General features: G+C 41.7%; 1 protein-coding gene across 1 annotated transcript; it reads left to right on the forward strand.

Moving 5' to 3' along the window:
* The first annotated feature begins 1,312 nt into the window (after positions 1 to 1,312).
* Positions 1,313 to 22,271, forward strand: mrps9 (mitochondrial ribosomal protein S9). The gene is made up of 11 exons (XM_082524930.1): positions 1,313 to 1,430; positions 1,752 to 1,937; positions 8,931 to 8,993; positions 10,323 to 10,353; positions 10,441 to 10,520; positions 17,077 to 17,162; positions 17,253 to 17,328; positions 17,414 to 17,582; positions 19,101 to 19,209; positions 20,002 to 20,171; positions 21,885 to 22,271. The coding sequence occupies exons 1-11, from the start codon at positions 1,344 to 1,346 to the stop codon at positions 21,974 to 21,976; spliced, it is 1,149 nt and encodes a 382-aa protein (XP_082381056.1). The 5' UTR covers positions 1,313 to 1,343; the 3' UTR covers positions 21,977 to 22,271.
* Positions 22,272 to 22,430: the final 159 nt, after the last annotated feature.

Raw genomic sequence — 22,430 nt, forward strand, 5'->3', positions numbered from 1 at the left:
GTATTGAGTTGTATTTTTGTTATTGACCAAATACTTATTTTCCACCCTGATTTACGAATAAATTCTTTACAAATCCTACCATGTGGATTCATGGATTTTTTTTTCACATTCTGTCTCTCACAGTTGAAGTGTACCTCTGGTGCAAATTACTGACCTCTGTCATCATTTTAAGTGGGGGAACTTGCACAATCGGTGGCTGACTAAATACTTTTTTGCCCCACTGTAGATGGGGGAAAAGCTCCAGTAACATGAGACTGTACTCTAAGCAGAAGGAAGAAGCCCAGTGGCTAGTGAGTGTCAGAACCACTGTCTAGGATGAGACAACAAACATCCTTGAGTACATCAGAGTACATCGAGCTGGACTGATAGCAGAGAGGAATGTCTGTCCTGAGTATGGCATGAAAATCCAGAGTTAAAAATGTGATATGCCCCCTCAGGGTGGTGAAGAATTACCATGCTAAGATCCTACTGGTCTTCCAGATACAGACAGACAAACTGATGATGGCTAACTAACCAGACATAGTAGTGGTGGAGCAGCAGAGGAAGTCGGCCACAGTGATAGATAGTAGCTATACCAAGTGACAGCAACATCAGGAAGAAGGAACACGAGAAGCTGGAGAAAAACAAGGGCTCAGAGAAGAGCTCGAGAAGATGTTGAGGGTGAAGTTACAGTGGTCCCAGGGGTAATCGAAGCACTCAATGCAGTGACCTCAAAACTGGGTGAGTGGCTCCAGCAGATCCCAGGAACAACATCCGAGATCTCTGTCCAGAAGAGCGCAGTCTTAGGAACGGCAAAGATAAAGCACAGGACCCTCAAGCTCCCAGGCCTCTGGTAGAGGACCCGAGCTTGAAGAATAAAGACCACCCTTTTTATACATATATACACAAACAGCTGATAATCATCTTCAAATAATGTCAATTTTACAGCCTGAAATACAAACTACTGACCTAAATTTCTTATTTGTTTGGCACAGTTTTGAGGTCTACACTTTATTCCCTTTGCTAAAATTACTTATGCCTCACTCATACTATCAGCATCTAATTCTTGGTGGGATGTATATTATGCCATATTTTCAGGGGTAATTCTTCTAAAATTGTAAACTGTAAAGACACCAGCAACATTCATCTACATACATAAATCAGGACATTGTTTTAAACAGAAAAGGGCTGCAAAGAAACTAAAACAAACTCCTGATTTTAGAATTTACACTTCTAATAACGTTGTTGTTGTTGTTGTTGTTTTATTAAGCGGACAGAGTTTATTTTATTTTATTTTTACGGATTACCGCACGTGTTTCTGACGTAGACAACTTCCGCCTCGGACGTCACCGCTGTCAGCAAAGATGGCGGCGTCCTGTGTGCGGACCGTGGGCTCGTTTCTGGGGAAATGTATGACATGCAGCTCGAGTATAAACACAGTCGCCACGCAGGTAAGCCAACAGGTAGAATTAACGTAGCGTGTGACATTTTAACGCGTTATTTCACCTTTAACGCACGCGAATATGTTTAAATAAAGGACGAAACTGCCTCGTCCTTGAGTTAGCGGCTTCTAGCAGGGTTTGTTAGCCAAATCTCCGCTGACGGATATTTAAATTAAGAACTTGTCACCACGTCTGTAGTTTCATGAATGTGCCACAGTCGTTGAGGTGCTTTATGTCAGTTTACTGAGCTCTTAACTGTAATTCGGCTGTGTTATCGAGCTGCCCTGGATATTTGTCTGACAATAATGGCTCTTTTCCCCCCGTCCCCAGGTGCTGCTGAGCAGGCAGGTATGTGTGAGCTCTGCCCTGTGCAGGAAGAACCTGGCGGCCGCTGGACCGGAGAAGTTCACCCTGGAGTACATCCAAAAGCAGGTGGAGGAGTACGAAATCGGGAAACGCCACCTGGCCAACATGATGGGAGAAGATCCCGAGAACTTCACCCAGGAGGACATCGATGTAAGTTCGCTTTAATTAGAAAGAATTTGGCAGCAGCTTCTAAAGCATCACACATAGGCAGGATGCTTTATGTGGGAAATAAAGGATAAAAAGACGAGAACGGCGAGGTTTTCATGTGATTTTTTTTTTGCACCATTTTAAGCTTTGAACTGTACATGACATAGTTGGGGATTTTCAGCACTTCTTTAGTGAGTCTTGAGTACTTGACAGTGGTGTTTGCAAAGGTATCTGCAATTGATGTAGGTCAGGAGCTGGCCTGGGCAGGGGTCACTTAATTTTGGCACTTGCGAAAAGAAAATATAGAAATATAACTGCAAATCAACAGAAAGCTGGCGTGAGTGAGTGATCTCATCTGGCTTGGAGTGTGAAAGTGATGTTTGTGTAGTATCTGAAATCTGCCCCAGCACTCTCCTTTCTTGTCTTTTCTCCTGCTACTGGGAAACGCAGGTGACCCTAGACTAGGGCTGCCACAAACAATTATTTTGATAGTCGACTAGTCACGGATTATTTTTGCGATTAGTCGACTAATCAGATCATGCATCCATTGGACGTAAAACGTACAGCTTATTGCATCAGCATGTGTCTGCTCTTATATAACTATCATTAGCTTAAAGCTTGAAGTGTTTAAGGTATGTGCTAACTAAAAATAAAGAGCAGATGATAGTTTATTAAGCTTTTATAGAAATTTGCAGATTGTCTCGGTGGAGTTTAATAAACTCAGCCGTCTGCTCCTTGCTATCTAAAATATAACAGGACACCGGAGTATATTCTCGACCATCTCACACTTCTGATGATCAGTTGTCTGTTTGACGTTTATTCAGCTGTGTAAAAACTATAACTTTAATCTCAGACAAACTGATTTACTCAGGAACAAAACAAAAAACTGAAAAAAATCAAACAATAACATTTTTAAGTTATCTAAGTGACTTATATATCATGTTTAACCTGAGTAGTGAAAGACGGCGGTGGGTTTGAAAACGATTTGCTGGGAGGTTTTTCGCAGCTCTAGTGAGCCTTGAACCCCGGCTAGCTATCAAGCTAGTGGGTAACAGACGTCTCTGAAAACGTCAGAACGCTTTTGAAAATATGTGGTGTCCTGATAAACTGAGCAGATATTTGAAGTTTACACAGCTACATTCTCGCCTGAAAATATATTAAACGTTTATTTTGTGACCCAGAAAGAATAATAAGAGTAATATTAAAACTAGCTAGCTGCCGCCATTGTTGGAAACTGAGCAGGGCCGCGCTATGAATTCTGGGATAGCTGGGCCACGAAGGATACACTCGACCCATCCTTCAAATCTGGGGAAAAGGAGGGCGCATTTTTCGGCTGCATTTGGAGGAGTCTTCGAATTTGGACGTAATCGGCCTACAAATGCGGCCTCAGGAGGATGCGGCCCTGAATTTGGACACAGCTACAATACCGGACACTGCTTCTTCTTCTTTGGGGTTTAACGGCAGCTGGCATCCTTGTACATGCAGTGCTGCCATCTTCTGTTTCAGTCCGTTATTACACAATTAAATCCTACTACTTATTCCTGCATCTTTCTTACAAAGCTTCAAACTAGAGCAGGGCGATATAACCAAAAATATTTATCACGATATACATTTGAAAATTTGCGATAACGATATAACTGACGATATAATTGACACTAGACAAAATACTTCACAACTCCACAACTTCATTAGTGCAAAAAACCCCATCAATGTATTTTCACTTAAACAAGCAGCTGTTTTTTTATGTGCATTAAAGTTATATAAAAATGTAACGGTGCAAATTCCTTGCTGACAGTTTAACCAAAAGGCATTTCCAGTGGAAACTGGCCGACATATCCTCAGCATAACCATGTTTAATATCCACAAAATTTAAAAAGAGGTTATACACACACAATACGGTAATATTAGGCGCCTGCCTACGATAGCCGTAATGCTCCGACAATCCATCAAGCGGTGCGGTTTTGTAGCTTAGCAAAGTCGTACTGAAACATTTGACAGATTTTCGAGCGCCGTGTACGCCATAAAATCGTTTCGAGGGAAGTAAACACAACCAGAATTCATACATAAGGCACACGGGATTATAAGGGGCACTGTCGATTTTCAGAAAAATCAAAGGATTGATTTTAAGTGTGCCGTAGTTTCCAAACAGCACGGTAATAACGACGGCCCGCTAGCATGCGCTATCAAAAATAGTGCTTTGTTGTGTATCTGACGGACGAAAGCTAAACCAGTTCCACACCACTGAAGTTGCAGCATTTTTACAAACCAATTCTGGTTCATCCGTTTCATTCAACGATCCACTTTCGCTCTTTTCATTCTGCGTCGCCGCCATGTGTGTATGTAAACAAAGGCACTGCGCATGCACGTTTTACCCATATTCTATCGCAATATTTCATTTTCCTATCGTTGCCCAAAATTACACCAGTATTACCGTGAACGGTATGATATAGCCCAGCCCTACTTCAAACGACGCGTCGACTATTAAATTAGTTGTCTCCGATTTTGATAGTCAACGTAGTCGTGACTAGTCGACTAATCGTGGCAGCCCTACCCTAGACAAAAGGCTAATCCTCACATCTAAGATTACAACAACCACCCTGCAGCCACACTTACTGCTGAACTACACACCTGCTGATGTCTCCTCGTGCTCTGTGTTTCCTGCTGCCATCTTCAACAGCCAGTCTTTTAACCTTTTTACACCCAGTTTTAAATGAGCGTAATGCCATCTCGTTTTGGGCAAAACTGCAGTCTTAGACCCAGATCTTTGCTTACCGTCCATCTGACATTTTCTTTCACTAAAAAGTGTCTAATCCCATTTGGATATGTGATTCCAGCTAATGAAGCGATTGAGTTTAAGGGACTGTACGTATGGCATTTGCTGACGTTCACTATATTAAATTGTGGAGTCTGTTTATTTTTTCCCACCTCTCTAGACATTAAAACCTCCAGATCCACTGAGCAGATGACATATTTATATCACATCTCAGTCAAATGCTCAGAAAGCCACTAAATGTGGATTAATACGCCACTAAAAAAAGTCCCAAACAAACTGTGGTTGACTCCTGTTTGTTTGAATTTCCTTTTTAGGAACATTTCTGTAAATTAAAAACAATAAATTTTGGAGTCTTTAGCAGTGAACAGTGAGCTGTAAATCTCTGAAATGCTGAGTTTGTGCGGCAGTGTAGATTCCTACTGTAGCATGGTGGCTTTGAATCCACCGTAGGCCATCTTTGGTATGTCGTTCCCCCTCACACCATCCTATCTGGCATTGCAGGCAGAAGTTTGATGCGTTTAAAGCCTCCACTCTTTGTCAGCATCATTAGCGTCGTTTGGCTCCACGTGCAGCAGGCAGGTGTGGCCGCGTCTGTCTAATCCACTGCATCATTGCTATTAGCAACGCCCTTAAATGCACCCAAAGCTTGTTTGTGATTTTTCTTTTTTTTGGCAATACATTAGCCCTCACTGCTCTAACCATTTAGCTCGATTTCCCACCCGTCCCTCGTCCAGTCCCCAGTGCCCCTCACAAATAATGAAGTGAGCTGTTTGCGCCAGGCTGTGAAAGCCGAAGCGACGGCCAGCAGCCTGGACTTGGATGCGTGGAGGGAAAGAGGAAAATTTGGGAGGACTGCAGAGGTGCATAGTGGGGCACCTGAGAAATCCCTGCGCTCCAGTTTGGAGTCCAGACTCTTCAGGTGTGACGGTGATAAAGACCCGGGGAAAATCAAAAGGATGTTTGCAGCCAGGAGGAGGAATTAATACAGAGCGCAGACCCAGAAAGGCCCAAAAAATCTCAGATTTTTTTTATTTATTTGGGTTTTTTTCTCTTTTCTGGGACTCTGGTGACTTTTTGAGCCAAATTTACTTGCAAGTAAACGAGCACTGAAACAGTTAGACAATATTTAATAGATTAATCATAAATAAATGAAACATTTTTAGGGAACTGTTTATAAAGTGCTTAGAACATTATCAGGTTAAACAAAGGCGAATAAAAGATGATTTCTGATTTTAGAGGTAATAAGGAGGCTGAAAAAAGTGTCACTAACTGCAGTTCCTCTAATGGCCACGAGGCTGCTTCCGATAGTGGGTCAATCCCCACATCATGTTAAAATTTCCAACTAGGCTAGCTTCTCCCTTCATAGCAACTGTATAACTCATACATATGAATACAGATAAAGCTTAACTGCCATTAAAAAAAAACATTCATGAAGTTTGTGCTTTAGTTTTGGTCGCGTTCTTGTTAGCGATGATCACAATTTTTGAATATTCAGTCATTAAATTATATATAAATTGTCCATGCAGCTATTTATGATCTTGAAGCTCATAGTTTGCTTGTTTTTAACTGGTTCCTGCTAAGATGTAACACACTGCTACAACCAAAAGGCGGCAGTAGTGTACCTACAAGCTGTTACCGGTAAGAACTGAAAAACAAAAATAAAAGTATGTACCAGTTAGAGATTATCTGCTACTGTACAAACTATATTTGAAAAAATAAAGGGAAATTGGGTCTACCATAGGCAGTAGGATTCCATCTTTTATATACAGTCTCTGGTCTTTAGTCTTTAGAAGCTGGAACTTGAAAAAATTTGTCTTATTTAACTAAACTGATTTTTGAAAAAATTATACATTTGAGTACATTTGTGGCATCTCATGCAGCTGTGATAGTGTTAGTCGAGTAAACCTATATTAAACTGGCTGCATTGGGGGGGAATCCAGCACAGGACCCTCCCAGAACTGGAAGGCTGCTGAGTGCAAATATAATAGTTAAATATGAATTTCTGTCTTTGTATTTTTTTATCACAATTAATTGCTGTATTATTAGAAACTGGTTTCATGTAACGGACAACTTGACTCCATTCAGTTGTCAAGTCGGCTGTTATGGCAACTTTTACGGCAGGTTTCAGCAAGTGTTGAATTGTTTGACAATCTCAATAACTGAAGTGAGACAACTTTATCTTATTGGATAAACAGATACTGGCAAAGTCTAACTTTGAGAACATTATTTGCAGTACCTTACTTTCCGCACTATAAGGCGCACTTAAAATCCTTTAATTTTCTCAAAATCGACGGTGCCCTTTATAATCCGGTGCGCCTTAAGTATGAATTCTGGTTGTGCTTGCTGACCTCGAACTGATTTTATGTGGTACACAGCGCTCAAAAATCAGTCAGAAATGTTTTAGTACGACTTTGGTAAGCTATGAAGCCGCACTGCTTGATGGATTGTTGGAGCATTATGGCTATTGTAGTCAGGAGCCTGGCAGAGTAATCTGGGTCAAAAAACCGTCCTCTTCAGGTCCCGTTGCTGCTTTACCAGGTGTAACAATTAAGTTTAACATCCATGAAAACAGAATTTATGAAATTCAACAGAGTTAGAAGTTAGCAGGAAGTTAGCTCGCTAGCTTCTACCTAAACATGATATAGCATGTTCTGACTGAGAGATATCTGAAAGAATTCAAACTTACAGCTCTGCCATCACTTCCAACATAAATGAAGACAGAAAACTGAACAGCAGTGACTTTTTTAGGGTTGCTGAAGTTGGGCCAGCTGGTATATAATGATGTGCTACGCCATCGCTAGCGACACAGCTACGTTAGCATAACATAAACACAGTCAAGCTGGAGGACGAATGCTAACCTTTTTCCACTCAATAAAAGTCAACGGGAGACCTCACCAAATGCAATCGCATGGCAGGATGCTGTAAACAGACCAAACTTCAGTCAGGAGAACAACTGAGATAATCCCTCCACAATATGAGGTTAGTCATTAATATACTGCAACAACATGGGAATAGAGCAGCTGCGAGAGAATTCAGCATTGGTGAATCAATGGCACAGAGGTGGAGGAAGCAAGAAGAAAAGGTTGACTAAAGTGTGACGTATCTGACTGTTTTGTTTCACTTAATGCGCCTTGTAATCCGGTGCGCATTGTGAATGAAAACAGACCGTTCATTGACAGTGCGCCTTATGGTCGTGAAATACGGTATATATTATTGCAATACTCGAAATATTACAAAATGTTAAAAAATCTCACAGATATTGAATCGTGCAGTGAATTTGTGAAGTTTTGAATCTTCACTCGTGGTTTTGTAGGTTTAAAATAACTCTGTTCATCTTCGTCTTTGATCTTTTCCTCCACTACTGTCTGTCCTGTTGCAGCTTCCTATTTCACCATGAAGTAAAAAAAAATATCTTTGTGCGCTGTGGCTCTGCTAAGTCGTCTTTTCCCCTCTGTCACTCCGTCTTTCCCCCCTCGGGGAGCTCTTCCACATCTCTGTCAACTCTCTGGGGACACACAGGTGCGTCTTCATCTGTTCCTCGTCTTTCCCTTTTCCTCCTCCTTTTATTTTTTTTTCCTACCCTTTAACTTCTCCTCACTTGTCTTCCTCTTCCTGCCTCTCACAGCTTTAGCGCAGACATTTCCCTCGACCGGCCCCCTTTTTTCTTCCTACTTTTCCGTCGTTTTGACAACCTTAAAGGCAGCAACCTGCTCTCTCCCCGCAGCACCTGCTGCCTCGCTAATTGAACCGACAGAGAGAGCAGGACAGGAGGAAGAGTGCAGAGATGGTGGGATGAAGAGGGAGAGAGATGAGCAGGCTGTCTTGATGAGGGGCCTTTCTTCCCTCACACACACATTTCCAATGCCATCTGTAGCCCTGCTAATAACACACACAGCAGAGGATGAACTCGGAGTGAACTGTTAGACATCCACAGTGTCCTCTGTTCGCTGTCAACAAAGCCTAAACTTGTGCCTTTTCATGCTTGTTTTCTCCTCTAACTACACACACACACACACACACACACACACACACACACACCTTGCTCGCCTTTCCTTGAACCCGCAAGCAGCTTGCACCTCTTACTCTGTCACTTTGTTGGTGTGACCTCTGTTGTGTGGACATGTCAGCGTTGTCATAATGTGCCATCATCTCTCAAACTGCCATCTCCTTTTATTTATTTATTTATGTATTTGTTTGTTTGTTTCTCTGTCTTTCGCCCACAGAGAAGCATCACGTACCTTTTTCCCTCCGGCCTGTTTGAGAAGACAGCTCGGCCGCTCATGAAGGTAAGACTGCACGGTTTAATTTACTTGTTGGTTAAGCGTTTCTCTTTTTCCCCCTATTTACTTCCATTAACCTGTCGTGGCAACACCTTTTAAATTAGACTATTGCTTCAAGGCTTTTTCACATTGTCAGGAATCTCTGTTTAAACAAAACAAAAGACAAAAATTGAATTTTACAAAATGATAAAATGCTCTGGTGAAAATTCTCATCTTTGTGTTGTTTGGGTCGGTTTCAACCCATTTATAATATGAGACTATAAAACAATAATCAGTGCCAAAACTGAAATCATAAACATACTGTGAGGTCACTAACACTGTCAGAGAGAAGTTAAGGGTTTCCCTCTTTACCTGTTTGTCTCCTTCCCTGAACAAACAGCCCCCTTTATCCCCACTGCTCCAATCTAAACGTCCACATGAAAAGGTACAGACATGTAAGGCATGTGCAGACCAACTCGGTTTAGTCGCTAGCTTTCACAGTACACATCTCCAGTTTGTAGCATGCAAAAATAAGCAGATTTACAATAAGCCAAGCTGTGGTTCATCATATCTGGACACAAAACATTAATATGGATGAGCCAGTTTCTGTGGAGGACGACGATGTAGATGATCAACCAGTGGACACAGATACGTCTGATTTTCTTTACCATCTATGATCTTGGACAAGAACTTCTCAGGAGGACACGTTCCATGGTGGGCACAATAAAAAGAAAAACAAAAATAAAATCTGAACTGGGACAGGGCTCCACTTTCTTCAAAACCAGTTTTTGTAGACGCCAGCACTGTTGTTTCATATTGTCCCAATTTTTTTTTTTGCCCTTTTCTTAAAGGAAATAGGTAGTTGAAATATTAAAATAGAAAAGAACAAATGAAACAAATTTAGTTTAGAGATGGTCTGTTCAATTTACCTGTTTTTTTTTTTGTTTTTGTCCTTTTTTTAAAGATTGAAAGGGATGTAAAAAACAAACAAAAGAAGCTTAGTGCTGAGTAATTTCTCTAATGTTGGTGGGTCTACAGTGGAAACACAAGCAGCAGTTTGATGGAACGCATCAGTTCTGGTGCTTTTATGATGAAATGTCCTTGATCTTTTCAGTTTGACCTCAGGTAGGTTGGTAAATTGTCTCGTTCACTGTGGTCACCAGTATAAATATAAACATCACAAGCACAGGTACTTGTCTGGTACATCAGTGAGTTTGAGGGGTAAACAGAAGCAAAAGATGGTTCCTGAGTAGAGCTCAGGAGTGGTGGCTTTTAAAGCTCTACACATCACCAGTTGTTTGATTTTATTTATTTGGGTTTTTTTTTTTACTGAAACAAATCTGTTTTTATTTCCAGCATCCTGATGAAATCTTTCCCAAGCAAAGAGGTATGTAAATCTGCTCCTGAATGCATTTTTTATTCATTTTTTTTAACTGAGGGTTTCCAGAGCTGATTCATTTTCCTCTCCATAAAGCTGTCCAGTGGGGAGCAGACGGGCGGCCCTTTCACTTCCTGTTTTACACTGGCAAGCAGTCCTACTACTCCCTCATGCATGTGAGTACGGCAGTACAGCTGGAGCAGCGAGCAGCGCTGTCAGTTAAACCTTCATCCCCCTCAAATCCCCAGCTCTTCCTCACCTGCTCCCTCCCTGCTTCCCGCACCCTCGGGTCATATCCTATTCAGACAGAGTGAGTTGAAAGAAGACGGTGCCGTTCCCTGGAGGAGCAGCGAAGTCAGATCCTCTTTTCCACGCAGCGGTGTGAGGGAAGAGGTGGGAGAATAGAGGGAGGTGAGGCGAGCAGGAGGTCAGAGGTAGTCCAGCTTAACATGCGAATCTCAGGGGGGAACCTGCTGCAGAGATGGAGGCTTATTTTCACCTGTTTGGATTCATGTTGAACCTTTTGAGGTCATCTTTCATCTGTCATACCGAAGGTTTATCTGTGTACCATGAATTTACAAAACATAGTACCAACAGTAGTTTTTATTTATGTTTTTATGGCATATCCTTGAGTCTGTTTCTGTACTTACAGTCTGAGGTCAGGACTAACCCACAATCTGCTGCACGACTTCCTGTTCTTCTTGTAGCTGAAGATATTTTTTATAGCCCTGCATGAATGTAATTTTTTTAGCTGGTTTTCAAACTGCAGCAAAAGGTTGTTTTTGTAATATAGGCTGCATGTCACTAAGAGATGTAGTTTCATAGCTCACATTTAAATGCAGTTCTTGTCAGCTGATGTAGTTGTTGGAAAACACTATGAACTTAAGTATTTATAGTATATATATTATATTTATTTCCCTGCTTCAGCTGCCATCAGACAACTTCTTCCACCAAGGAAGTAAAGCTGTTACACTACACCAGATGCCACGTCATGTTATTCGCAAACTGTTATTTATGACTTGATTGGTTAGTTTTTCTTTTGTGTGGAACTGAAACCAGCGCGTTAAAACTGAAAATCTGGATGTAGCTTCCCAGTCTACGTCCACACATAAATGGCATTTTGGATCACTGAAAATTGAGCTTTGGAAAAACTCCGGCCAGGGTGCAGATTTTCAAAAAATTGTGCGCTCTGTTATTGTTTGTGGGCTTTTGATTGGCAAACATTTCTTCACGGTGAGGGTTGCATCATTACCTGTTGGTTTTGTACACTCTTGACTGTCCTTAATGTTTTGCTTTTTGACATAGACTGAGATATGTTTTCAAAATGAACACAGAAAAAACTTTTCTGGATGATTTTTTTTTTAAATGATTTTTTAAATTCATCCAGCCCGAGGATTTATATCAGTCAACCATTTGGATTTTATGACTATAAAGCATTTGAATATGAAGGGTAGTTCCCGGATACTTTTAGGGGACCTTGTAAATCTTGTTAATATCACGCATTTAGTTTTGTCACTGTTTAAAACAAGTTTATGTGCAATAGCAGATTTCTAAAATTTATCAGAAGCCAGCTGCAGATTTGCAATGGTCAGATCAAGGGAAGAGACGGTGGCATATGAAATGGTGTCTTCTGCATAAAAAATTGCGGATGACAGAGATAATATTGTGTAAAGAATAAATAAAAGAGGTCCAAGAATGGATCCCTGTGGAATACCTAATCACCCAGCCCCCAAATCTCAGCAAACAAAACTAATGGAGGATTTTATTTTTGTTAGGGCTCTTGAAGACTTGTGAAGACTTTTAGCACAAAGGAATTCACAACACTGTGACAGTTTTGGGTTTGGTTGTTTTTTGCTTTGTTTTTTGGGGGGGTGTGTTGTACCTGAATATCCGTCTGTTGTGTAGGTATTCATTGGTCAATATTGGCATTTCGATAATAGTTTTGTACATCTTCAGCTTTTAATCTAAGCAGTGAGCATCACATGTCATTTTCCTCCAGTCTTAGTTATCAGGAATGGGACTTGCTAAGAACACGGACATTCCTGCTTCTGTTGCTCTCAGGCTGTGCACCGTGTGACAGAATAAAAGTACTAGAGCTTTTGTTGCATCTAACTTTCCCCCTCGGTGATTATTTTACATTTAAATACAGCTGAAATCACAGCACAGACAGCCATTATCTTTAATTCAAGTCTGGGGTGATTTCCTTACCTGATGTCGCAGTTATATAATCAGACACAAGCCCACCTGCAGAGGTTTATTGTTTAAGCTAATTACAGACTCTATTTTCTTCATGTGGAGATGTTTATCATCTCACCTCTTCAACTTGACATTGTGCGTTAGTTTGCCTCGTTGTTGCAAACTTAACAAATTTGCCACTGGGTTTTGCAACTTTTTATATCATTTTAGCAACTTTTCTTTAAATAAGCACATACACAGTCACAGGCTGGCTCACTGACCTTTAACATTGTGTTGTTCAGTCAGTCTGTCCGTGTAAACAGAAGGCAGTCGAGGCTCCAATCTTGGCACCCCAGTGCTGGCTTTCAGATCCTTAATCGTAACTCTTTCCCCCGTAAACACAACATTTGGTGACCTCCCTGCACCCTTAATGAGGAGTTTTGACACCTCATTATATCTCAATAAAGATTTGGTTTTCACACCATTAGAATAGGTTGAGTTTTTCCAAGGGTAGCTCCGTACTCCGTAAGCAGACACCACCCTCACTAACTTCTGATGCACCCGGGCATTTTGTTCTTTGAGCAGGCCTGAAATATGACAGAAACTGCTCAGTTCAGGCTTTCAGGGGGCACCAATTAGCACTTACATACATACTGATTCTCATTCCCCTCATCCTCTTCTGTCTGTGTCTGTGTACATGTGATGTTTGAGGGTGGCTTTGGGATCGGCTTAGCCTAAGCACCCAGACCTGCTCTCTGGGTGCTTACTAAACATACCAAACAGGACCTGTCTTCCTGTCTTAGGTTCATCTACTGCAAATCTCAGAGAGTTCGAATATCAGTGGTCACCAATAGTCAGACCAATATTTAAATTTGAAGTCAAGGTCATATGTCAAGTTTTCTGAAAATCATGTGAACACGGTGACTCCAGAAATGAAATATACAAACATTTCAAGCCTCTTAAAGTGAAGATGAACCGTACACTGGTGTTGAGACCACAAAAGAGGGAAAATTTAAAAACTACTACAACAGAAAGTAAACGCACATCAGCAGTATATCCAGACTCCACTAAGAAAAATAATTTCAGGGCATTTTTGTCCTGCAGTGCCGAGATCATTTGTATTAAAAATAGATCAAATGATGTGTTTGGCCTGTGTAATAGCAAAACAGCCGTTTGAGACAAAGATACAAACACAACAGAATTTTAAAACCCTTTTGATTGGAATAAACGGTGTAGTTTTATTTTTTTATGTCCAGGATTCGAGTCCCATCAAAGGTGTCTGGTTGTCAGGCTTTGTCCCGCTACGGGGAAGACCTCCTCCTCGGGGATTTGGAGGGAAGCAGGGCTGGGCGATGAAGAGGAGGATGAGTGGGGCAGATGAGCAGGCACACCGTTCACGCTTGTTCTTCTGTCTGATTGTATCTGCAACACAGAGAAGGAGAGAGAGAAGAGGGGGATGATATGTGAATATTTGTCCCCACACACACACACACATCGTTTTGCCCTGCAGCTGTAATCTGCACCCCCTGCTGTGGGTTTAAATAGGTATGTCAGACATGTCTGTCTTTCCCGTCCTTCCCATCCTTTGCCCTTTACCCATCGTCTCGCTGTCTCACAAGCCCCGGGAGCGTTGCCAGGAGGGGGCAGTGGCGTGTAAAGAAGCAGCCTTCGTGCTCGGCTGCTCTCCTCTCAGCCGGCGTGGCACATTAACCTGCTCGCTGCTCCGCTGAACCCTTTATGGCCACAACTCCAGGGAGGCCCGAGAACTCGCCTTCCTTTTCCACACGAAGACCGAATAAATGCTGGTAGTTAATGCCTCGTTCTCACGTAGCCGGAGCTCTGAACGTGCATTTGAAGAGCCTTTATTGACTGTCTGTCTCTGTAACAGCCTCAACTTAAATGTATCCAGATACTGGCCCACTACTCCGCCGCCACCTCCTTTCATCCCGCCAATCCATGCGAATTATTCCTCGCCATTGTAGGAGCCAGTGTTTGCACACGTGTAACTCAAGCTGCCTTCTCCTCTCGCCTTCTTTTTTTCTGATTTTTCTATTACTGTATTTTTTTTTCTTTTTGTAAAGAAAATTGGTTTTTCCTTGATGTTTGCTTGATTTTCTTTTTCTCTCCTCGTCCCGTACCCCTCTGTCGCTGGTCAGAGTGGCAGCGGATTAGGCACACTCTATCAAGAAGGAATTAAACAAACATCTGGTGAATAATTGACGGGGAAATGAGTTCTCACCCAGGCGCTGTGTGGCTAAGGTGGGGTGGGGGTGGGGACTGCCTCGGGGACGTGACCAGCATGCCCACCCTCTCCTCCTTCTCTTCCCCCGATCTTACCCTACCGTCTGTCTGCCTTTCTGTCTGTGTCCGTCGCCATGACACATTCTCCCCAGGTTACCCCCAGCGCGGCATTGATCCGCCGCTCAGCGAAACTCTAGTGTCGGGTATTTAACTCCAGATTTTTTTTGCTCCTTCCAGCTCTGCTTCAGTTGTGCAGCACAGTTGCCGAGGTCAATTTTACTACACAATACATGAGCAAATGCATCATGACATTACAAACTGACTGAAATTAAACTGTAAAGAAAACTAATAGAAAATTAGTAGAAAAATAGAAAAGAGTTTTTATCCTTTAAAAGTGTTTAGTTGTAATCTGCTTTTATTCTCATGATTTTTAGTTTTTTTTCCACTAAAGGCTGTTATGAAGTTCTTTATTTTCAGTTTCTCAACAAGGCTGCAAAGAAATTAGCATCTTTTACACTAAAGTCTTGAACTGTCTGGGTCTTTAACTCTACGCTCACTGGTCAATTCATTAGTTACAGCTTCTTTGGAGAGGAAAAACCCAACAATTAAATGGCCCCAATATGAGCAAGAACCTGGCGACTGTGGGAAGGAAAAACTCCTAACAGAAGAGAAACTTCCAGCAGAACCAGGCTTGGGGAGACGCGGCCATCTGCTGCGACCAGTAGGGGTGACGAGAGTAAGACAGGACAAGAGACACACTGTGGAAGAGATTAATAATGACTAATGATTAAATGCAGAGAGGTGTATAAAGAAAATATCCTCCAAACCATTACACCAGCAGCAACCTGAACTATTGATATAAGGCAGGATGGATCCATGCTTTCATGTTGTTTGTACCAAATTCTGACCCTACCAACTGAAACTTGCAGAAGAAATCCTGATTCAGATCTGCAAAACGTCTATTGTCCAGTTTTGGTGAGCCTGTGTGAATTATAGCCTCAGTTTCCTGTTGTTAGCTGACAGGCGTGGTCCTGTGTGGTCTTCTGCTGCTGTTGAGATGCTCTTCTGCACACATTGGTTGTAACGAGTAGTTTCTTGAGTTACTGTTGCCTTCCTATCACATGGAAACCATCATTTTCAGCTGACCTCTGATGTCACTGGGACATTTTCTCTTTTTCAAACTATTTTTTTTGTAAACCCTGGAGAAGGTTGTGTGGGACAATCCTAACAGATCAGCAGTTTCTGAAATACTCAGACCAGCCCATCTGGCACATGTCTAAAGTCACTTAACAATGATTCAGTTTGACGCTGAGGTGTCTTAAACTTGCAACTCTGGTCACAGGAAGTAGTCTGTGTAGAAATCCATGTGAAAATGAGCCTCCAATTATGGCCTCAGTAAACTCTTTACTGATAAAGCTATGGTCTCAGTCTCTTGTTTGAAGACTTATTTAGTAGAGCATGAGGTTTATTTCATAAGCATAGAGTCAAAAAGAAGGATGAAGCTTCAGGGCGTCACTTGTGACGTTTAGGTTTAATTAAACAAGATGTTGACAAAGAAATCTGTACCTCATCCATCTTTTATTGTGCAGAAATGATCAGTAACTGTACACAGAACATTCAGACTTTGACTTTCATGCTTTCAATGAGTTAAATGAGCAAGATTGTGCCAAAAATCAGCAGCGGGCGATGTAGGTGTAAAAGCTGTTAGCAAAATAAAGAGCAGTGAATCAGTGCTTTATGATCATGTCACAATGATTTCTTTCTAAAGCACAAATCAACCCTCGTACACCCCTGCGCTGCCCTGCCAGAAGGTGCTGTGCGGATGCAGCCAATCAGCAAGGTTTAACCGTTCCTCTGTGGCCACAGAGAAGAGAGTCAGACAAGTGCTGTGGTTATTTTCATAATCCTTTTGGCGCTTTAGACTTTAACAGAAGGAAGAAAAACAGCTGCCTGAAGGAGGGGAAAAGACTTCCTGGGAATGAAAGTTACTTCCTAAACAGAAGAAAGGGCTTTTGGGCAGATCACTCCATTTCCATCACTCATTAGTTGTTCAGTCTATGAAATGGGTAAAATAGAAATGGAATGAAAACTGTTTCTCCTCTTCTGGTTAGAATACGGCTGAACTTTTTCTCGTTCTCGAGAGCTTTGGTTGGATTTTTAGGCCCCATGTCAGTGTTGATGTAGGGCTTAAATCTGACTGTGGAGGGCCAGGATGGGCAATGGAGAAAGATGTTCCCCTTAAAATCCCGTTTTCAACCCTGATTTGTGTTCAGTAAGATTTTTCTATAAGACTGAGGAAAGCTTTTGTTGTTTTAGGATCTTTATGGCAAAATCCTGAAAATCGAGAAGCACCAAGACCGTCTGAGGGCCAAAGGACTTTTCTCCCAGGATGCCCAGCTGATGTAAGAGGAGGAAGAGTCCACAATCAAAAGTCTTTAAAGCGGTTTTGGCAATTTGTTTTTTTATTTCGCATCTCTTCCTGTTTCCATTAGCTCTCTCGGCCCAAGCCGGTGGCTGACAAAGGAGGAGCTGGAACTGTTACTAGTGGAGACCATCTCTACTCATGATGTAGGTTTTATGCTTTTTGTCGTCCTATTTTGCACCTCTTTTGTGTCCAAGACTTTGATTTGCATTTTTGTGCATTTGTCTTCAGTACGACCGTTTTATCAAGCTAATGGAGCACATGCTTTGCATGCCGTACAGCAGCACGGAGGAGGAGTTCGTTCAGCGATACCGTCGGCTGCTGGAGGCTCAGTCCTTGAAGCAATTGGTGCCACTGCTGGAGAAGGATGAAAATGGTGTGGCCTTCAGCACCGCGGAGGGTAGGTTCACAACAGCGATGTGTTTCTCAGAAGTCTCAGAAGTTTTGAAAATCGACCAAAAAAACAGTTTAACACAGAAAAGGAACCTCTCAGTTTAAGGCACGTTTGGTTGATTTCACCCTGGTATGTCCCTTTTAATGTGGCTTTTTGGGATCTGTACATGTGTACTAGAGGTCAGCATGCATATTCTGTATAGAAATAATGGCCACCCTCACCACCTGTTGTTTTCTTGTCATAGTGGAGCCAGTTGACCAGGCACAGCCATCACAAATGGATAAATTAGCAAGACCAAAACTGTTTTTGTAGCAAGACGTAAACACGTTAATCTGTGGCAGTCTGTGGAGATTCAGTTTTTGGTATTTCTGTCTTGGCTAAAACTCTGATAATGTGACAGTGTGAGCAGATTTAGCCAGGCTTAAAAACAAATGCAAATAATTTCATTGCACAGTTTTTGTGGAATTCAGAGTATTTGGGGGAAATTTAAAAAAAACCAAAAAAAAAAACCCAGCATGATTTTATTGTGCTGAGCAAAGGTCTTGAGCCCCTCCTCAGTTCTTTATATTTTGCTTCCAAAGAGCCAGACTAGTGTTTTTTAAGTGCTCTTAAGCATTAGTTGTCCAGGCTCTCTGAAGATTCATTCAAACATTAAAAAAAGCTCTAGCTAAAGGGATGAACCAGTGTTGTTAAATTGTATCTTTAGGCACTTTTTTTTATTAGCAGCCTGTCACAAAAACACACAATTTGTACCCTTTTCTTTTGTTTAATCTCTGAAAAATTCCAAAGATAACACAGTTTAAGATTAAATAGTATCATTACACCAAAAAGGGGATTCTCAAACAGCTGTTAGCTAAAAACTTGGCATATCTCAGCATGGTGTGCAGGGTGTTCTTAAAAAAATCAAGGACACTGAACAATTGGAGGACAAAAGAAGTTTCTGGTCTAAAAAACTATTAGTAGATGAAATGTATCATGTCGAGTTGATGAGTATTAAGAATCAGAAAATAATCCAGCAAAGACCTGACACAGAACTTGAGAGATGCATCTGGACCTTCAGCTCATCATCTACTGCCATTCTTAAGGAAGGGAAACGGGGAGATAGGGCTGAGGCATCCCATATTACACAAGAATTGGACTAGAAATCAGTGAAAATGGGTCTGATGGAATTGTTTGGTTCAAAACATCATCAGTATGTACGGAGCAGGTCAGGAGAGAGACCACTGTAAGTGTCTACATCAAATAATCATCAGTCTGACACCTCCTGGGTATCAATTCCTTCTAATGTCTGATTGAGCCCATCAATGAGGGTAATTTCTGCTGAATTATCATGCTTCATGCCTCCCTCGCCTAAACAAAGTGTTTTGTTTTCTTGCTACATGCGAGACCAGGTAACTTCCTCCATTCCCAGTCATTTCTGGGATGATTTGGAAGGTTAAAAAAGGTAACCTTTGTAGTAAACTTGCAAACATGACACTCGTGTCTGAAGTAAAAAACCAGACTGTGTTTCATTGTCATTCTCAGGTCGGAGGAAGACATCAGACTCATCAGTGATCCTGCGGGACTGCGGCTCAGGACACATTACCGTCAACGGCCAGGACTACCTCCAATACTTCCCCGTGCTGCAGGACAGGTGAGGAGAGCAGCACGAAGGTTTCCACTCTGAGCAAATAAGCCTTTCCACCTCACAGCCTCTGCACTGCTTCATTCACAGATACCGTTTTCCTTAAAATGCAAGACGCGATGGGTTTTACTCTCCACCCTCCACCCCTACCTCTCCAAAAAAAAAAAAAAAAATTAAAAAGCAGCTTTTTCACTCTTCACAGCATCGCCTCGTTTTTTATTTATCTCCTTGTAGTAAGTTAATTACACAGTTGAGTGATTGTGTGTGTGTGTGTGTGTGTGTGTGTGTGTGTGTGTGTGTGTGTGTGTGAGTGTGTGTGTGTGAGTGTGTGTGTGAGAGAGTGTGAGTGTGTGAGAGAGAATGTCCAGAGCTGGTGTTGTCACGCAGTGTGAGGACGGGGCTGTAATTGGAGCAGAGAGGTGACAATTGACTTTGTCAGCAGCTATGGGCCATTCAGCCTAAGACGCCATCCAGAACACAGACACTTTCTTTTTCTCACTCACACACACACACACACACACACACACTCTTATCCTCTTCCTGCTGAGTCAGAAGTTACTCTGTTATATGTGGTGGTGAGATTGTAAAAGAAGGCATTTCACAGCGCCGGGATCCTCTACGCTTGTCTGAAAAGTCACCCAACCAGACATTAAATTAGCTAAGCCTCCGCCGTTGATACCGCTATCTGTTAAATAGTGCACACTCCTGGTCTGCCCATTCAGCCACATTTCATTCTTTCACCTTATTATCTCTTGGTCATTTTCTCTTCTTCTTTTTTTTTTTTTTAAAAATACCTCTCAGAGAGCAGCTGATGTTCCCGTTGCAGTTCATGGGCGTGCTGGGCCGCTTCAACTTGGAGTGTAAGGTGAGCGGTGGCGGCAGGTCGAGCCAGGCGGGGGCCCTGAGACTCGCCATTTCCCGTGCGCTGCTCAGCTTCCTGTCTGAGGGAGATGGGGAGGCGATGAGACAAGGTGGGTAGTTTTGCTTTGTTTTGTTTTGTTTGTATCTCCTACGGCAGCATCCTGTCTGAAAACTACTACCACTGATATACTTTTACAACTTGGGATTAAAAGAGTGCTCATTCACCAGCTTGTGCAGCTGGTTTTAAAAATCTTTGGTTGGATGGACATATCTAAGCGTGGTTTGCAGTGTGTCCTTAAAATATTTGAAGAACTGGACAAGACATGTAAAGCCTAAATAAACCGTATCTGAAAAGCATGTTCTTTAAGGTAGAGGGTCTAAAATCTCTGTCAGTAGATTACATATTACCTTTACTGGGTTCTGTTTTCCTAAGCATGGATTCGGGAAGTCTGGGGGTCTACTTGGGTCCCAGTCACGTAAAGTTTGTCGTCGGATGGTTAGTGCAAAGGTCCTGTTTGGTTTTTGTTACCGTGTAGACTTCTCCATAGAGAATTTACATTACACACTGACTTTAAAGCAGCATAACAGGAATGACTGCTTGGCCGTCGGGTCTGCAGCAGTCTGTTTGCAAACCTGAGGATAACCTAGGCTTTACCCCTCCCAATTAAGTGCACCGCCTTAGCTATGGCAGCTGCCATGTTTTAGTCAGCAAGGAGAGATCAACAATATTAAATTTAGACTGTACCCCATAAAGGCCACACCCGGTCGGCATGTTTCTACTGCTGTTTGTGTAAAAAGGGAAAACAAACAAACACATTTTGTAAACTGTAAATGAACATATTTGAATAATATCAACACTTAGCAATAAAAAACAGAGATGGTTACCCCGAGTCACTCAAGTCACCGTTCATCTGTAGCAAGAGTTCTCAGACAGCAAAGCAACTCTAGAAAATTTCCTGTTACTAAGCACAGCTGTATTTTGCCGTTGTTAGCCTCTGTTAGCTGATGCTAGTTTCACTGAGAACAAAGTTTCACTGAATTGCTGCATTCAGACACTTAGTTAATAAATTTTCATACTGTATGAGAGTTTGTCACAAGGAACTTGGGATTTTCAGGAGGCACGAGCCTAACATTAACTAGCATAATGTTAGCTTATAATCAGCTGTTGTTGTTTAGCCGGCTCGTTGTCACCAGGAACGGGAGGGTCACATGTCTAATCTGCTGACATTAAGTAATTGTGACAATAACGCAGAAAAGTGCCATCAGGTTTTGAATCTATCATGCAAGGAAGCATCTGATTGATAACATTTTTCAGCATGACAATGATCCCAAACACACTGGTAGTGCAGTAAAATCAGAGTTGTATAGAAAAACATACAGTGGAACACTATCAGTCATGAGTCGGACCTCATTATTGAAGCAGTGTAGGATCATGTTGACGGAGAACAGAACAAAGCACAGTATTTTCTCCAGAGTTTTCTTTCTTTTTTCTTTTCTTTTCTTTTCTCAGCTAACCTTTTTTATTAGCCAACTATAATAAAGTAAAGTTATTTAGTCTTGAATTTATTGTGTAGTTTTTATCACCTCTGGTTTTCCTGAGACCACAAAGCTCCGTGACAGCTGGTTGTTTGCTGCTGTGTTTTTTGTTACTTAAACGTTACCGTGATCTTCCCTACCATAAATATTTATGTCACTCTCCAGTCTCATAAGGACTACTTGTGTTATGACATGCATGTACTAATGAACTAATAGATACATAAAAATTTACTCATCTGCGCCTGTGTTCAGTTATATTTCATTCTTTTCATTTTTTTTTTCCACAGCTGGTCTGCTGACCCCCGACCCAAGAGTGAGGGAAAGGAAGAAGCCTGGACAGGAGGGAGCACGACGGAAATTCACCTGGAAGAAGCGCTGAGGGGCGGATCAGTTCCACCTGAGCTTGGATATGAAACATTCAAACTGATTTCTGACATCAGTGAAACTGCTTTATTTTCTCTCCAGAGGCGATGCCACTCTGTCCTCTTTAAGCTCTTGGTGCCAAGTGCTATGCTTTCTCACATGGTTTTCATGATGCACCTGCTGCAGGGAGCTCCTTCAGCCACCAGATGGAGACATGTTATAAGAAATTCATAGTTTGGACTGTTTATCTGTACATCAATTAATAAATTAAAGATTTTCTATAAAATATAAATAAAGGTTGTGATATTTTGGCTTGTTTTTTTTTTTGTTTTTTGTTTTTAATACAATTTAAACAATTTTCCTTTTTTCTTTTTTTTCTTTTTTTTTTTTTTCAAATACCTTCTTAGGTAGTAGGTTAGGTACCTATGTTCACCATAGTGTGAGATTATTTTATAGTAAATGTTAAAGAC

This window comes from Aulonocara stuartgranti, assembly GCF_965226115.1.
Source record: "Aulonocara stuartgranti genome assembly, chromosome: 23".
Lineage (NCBI taxonomy): Eukaryota > Metazoa > Chordata > Actinopteri > Cichliformes > Cichlidae > Aulonocara > Aulonocara stuartgranti.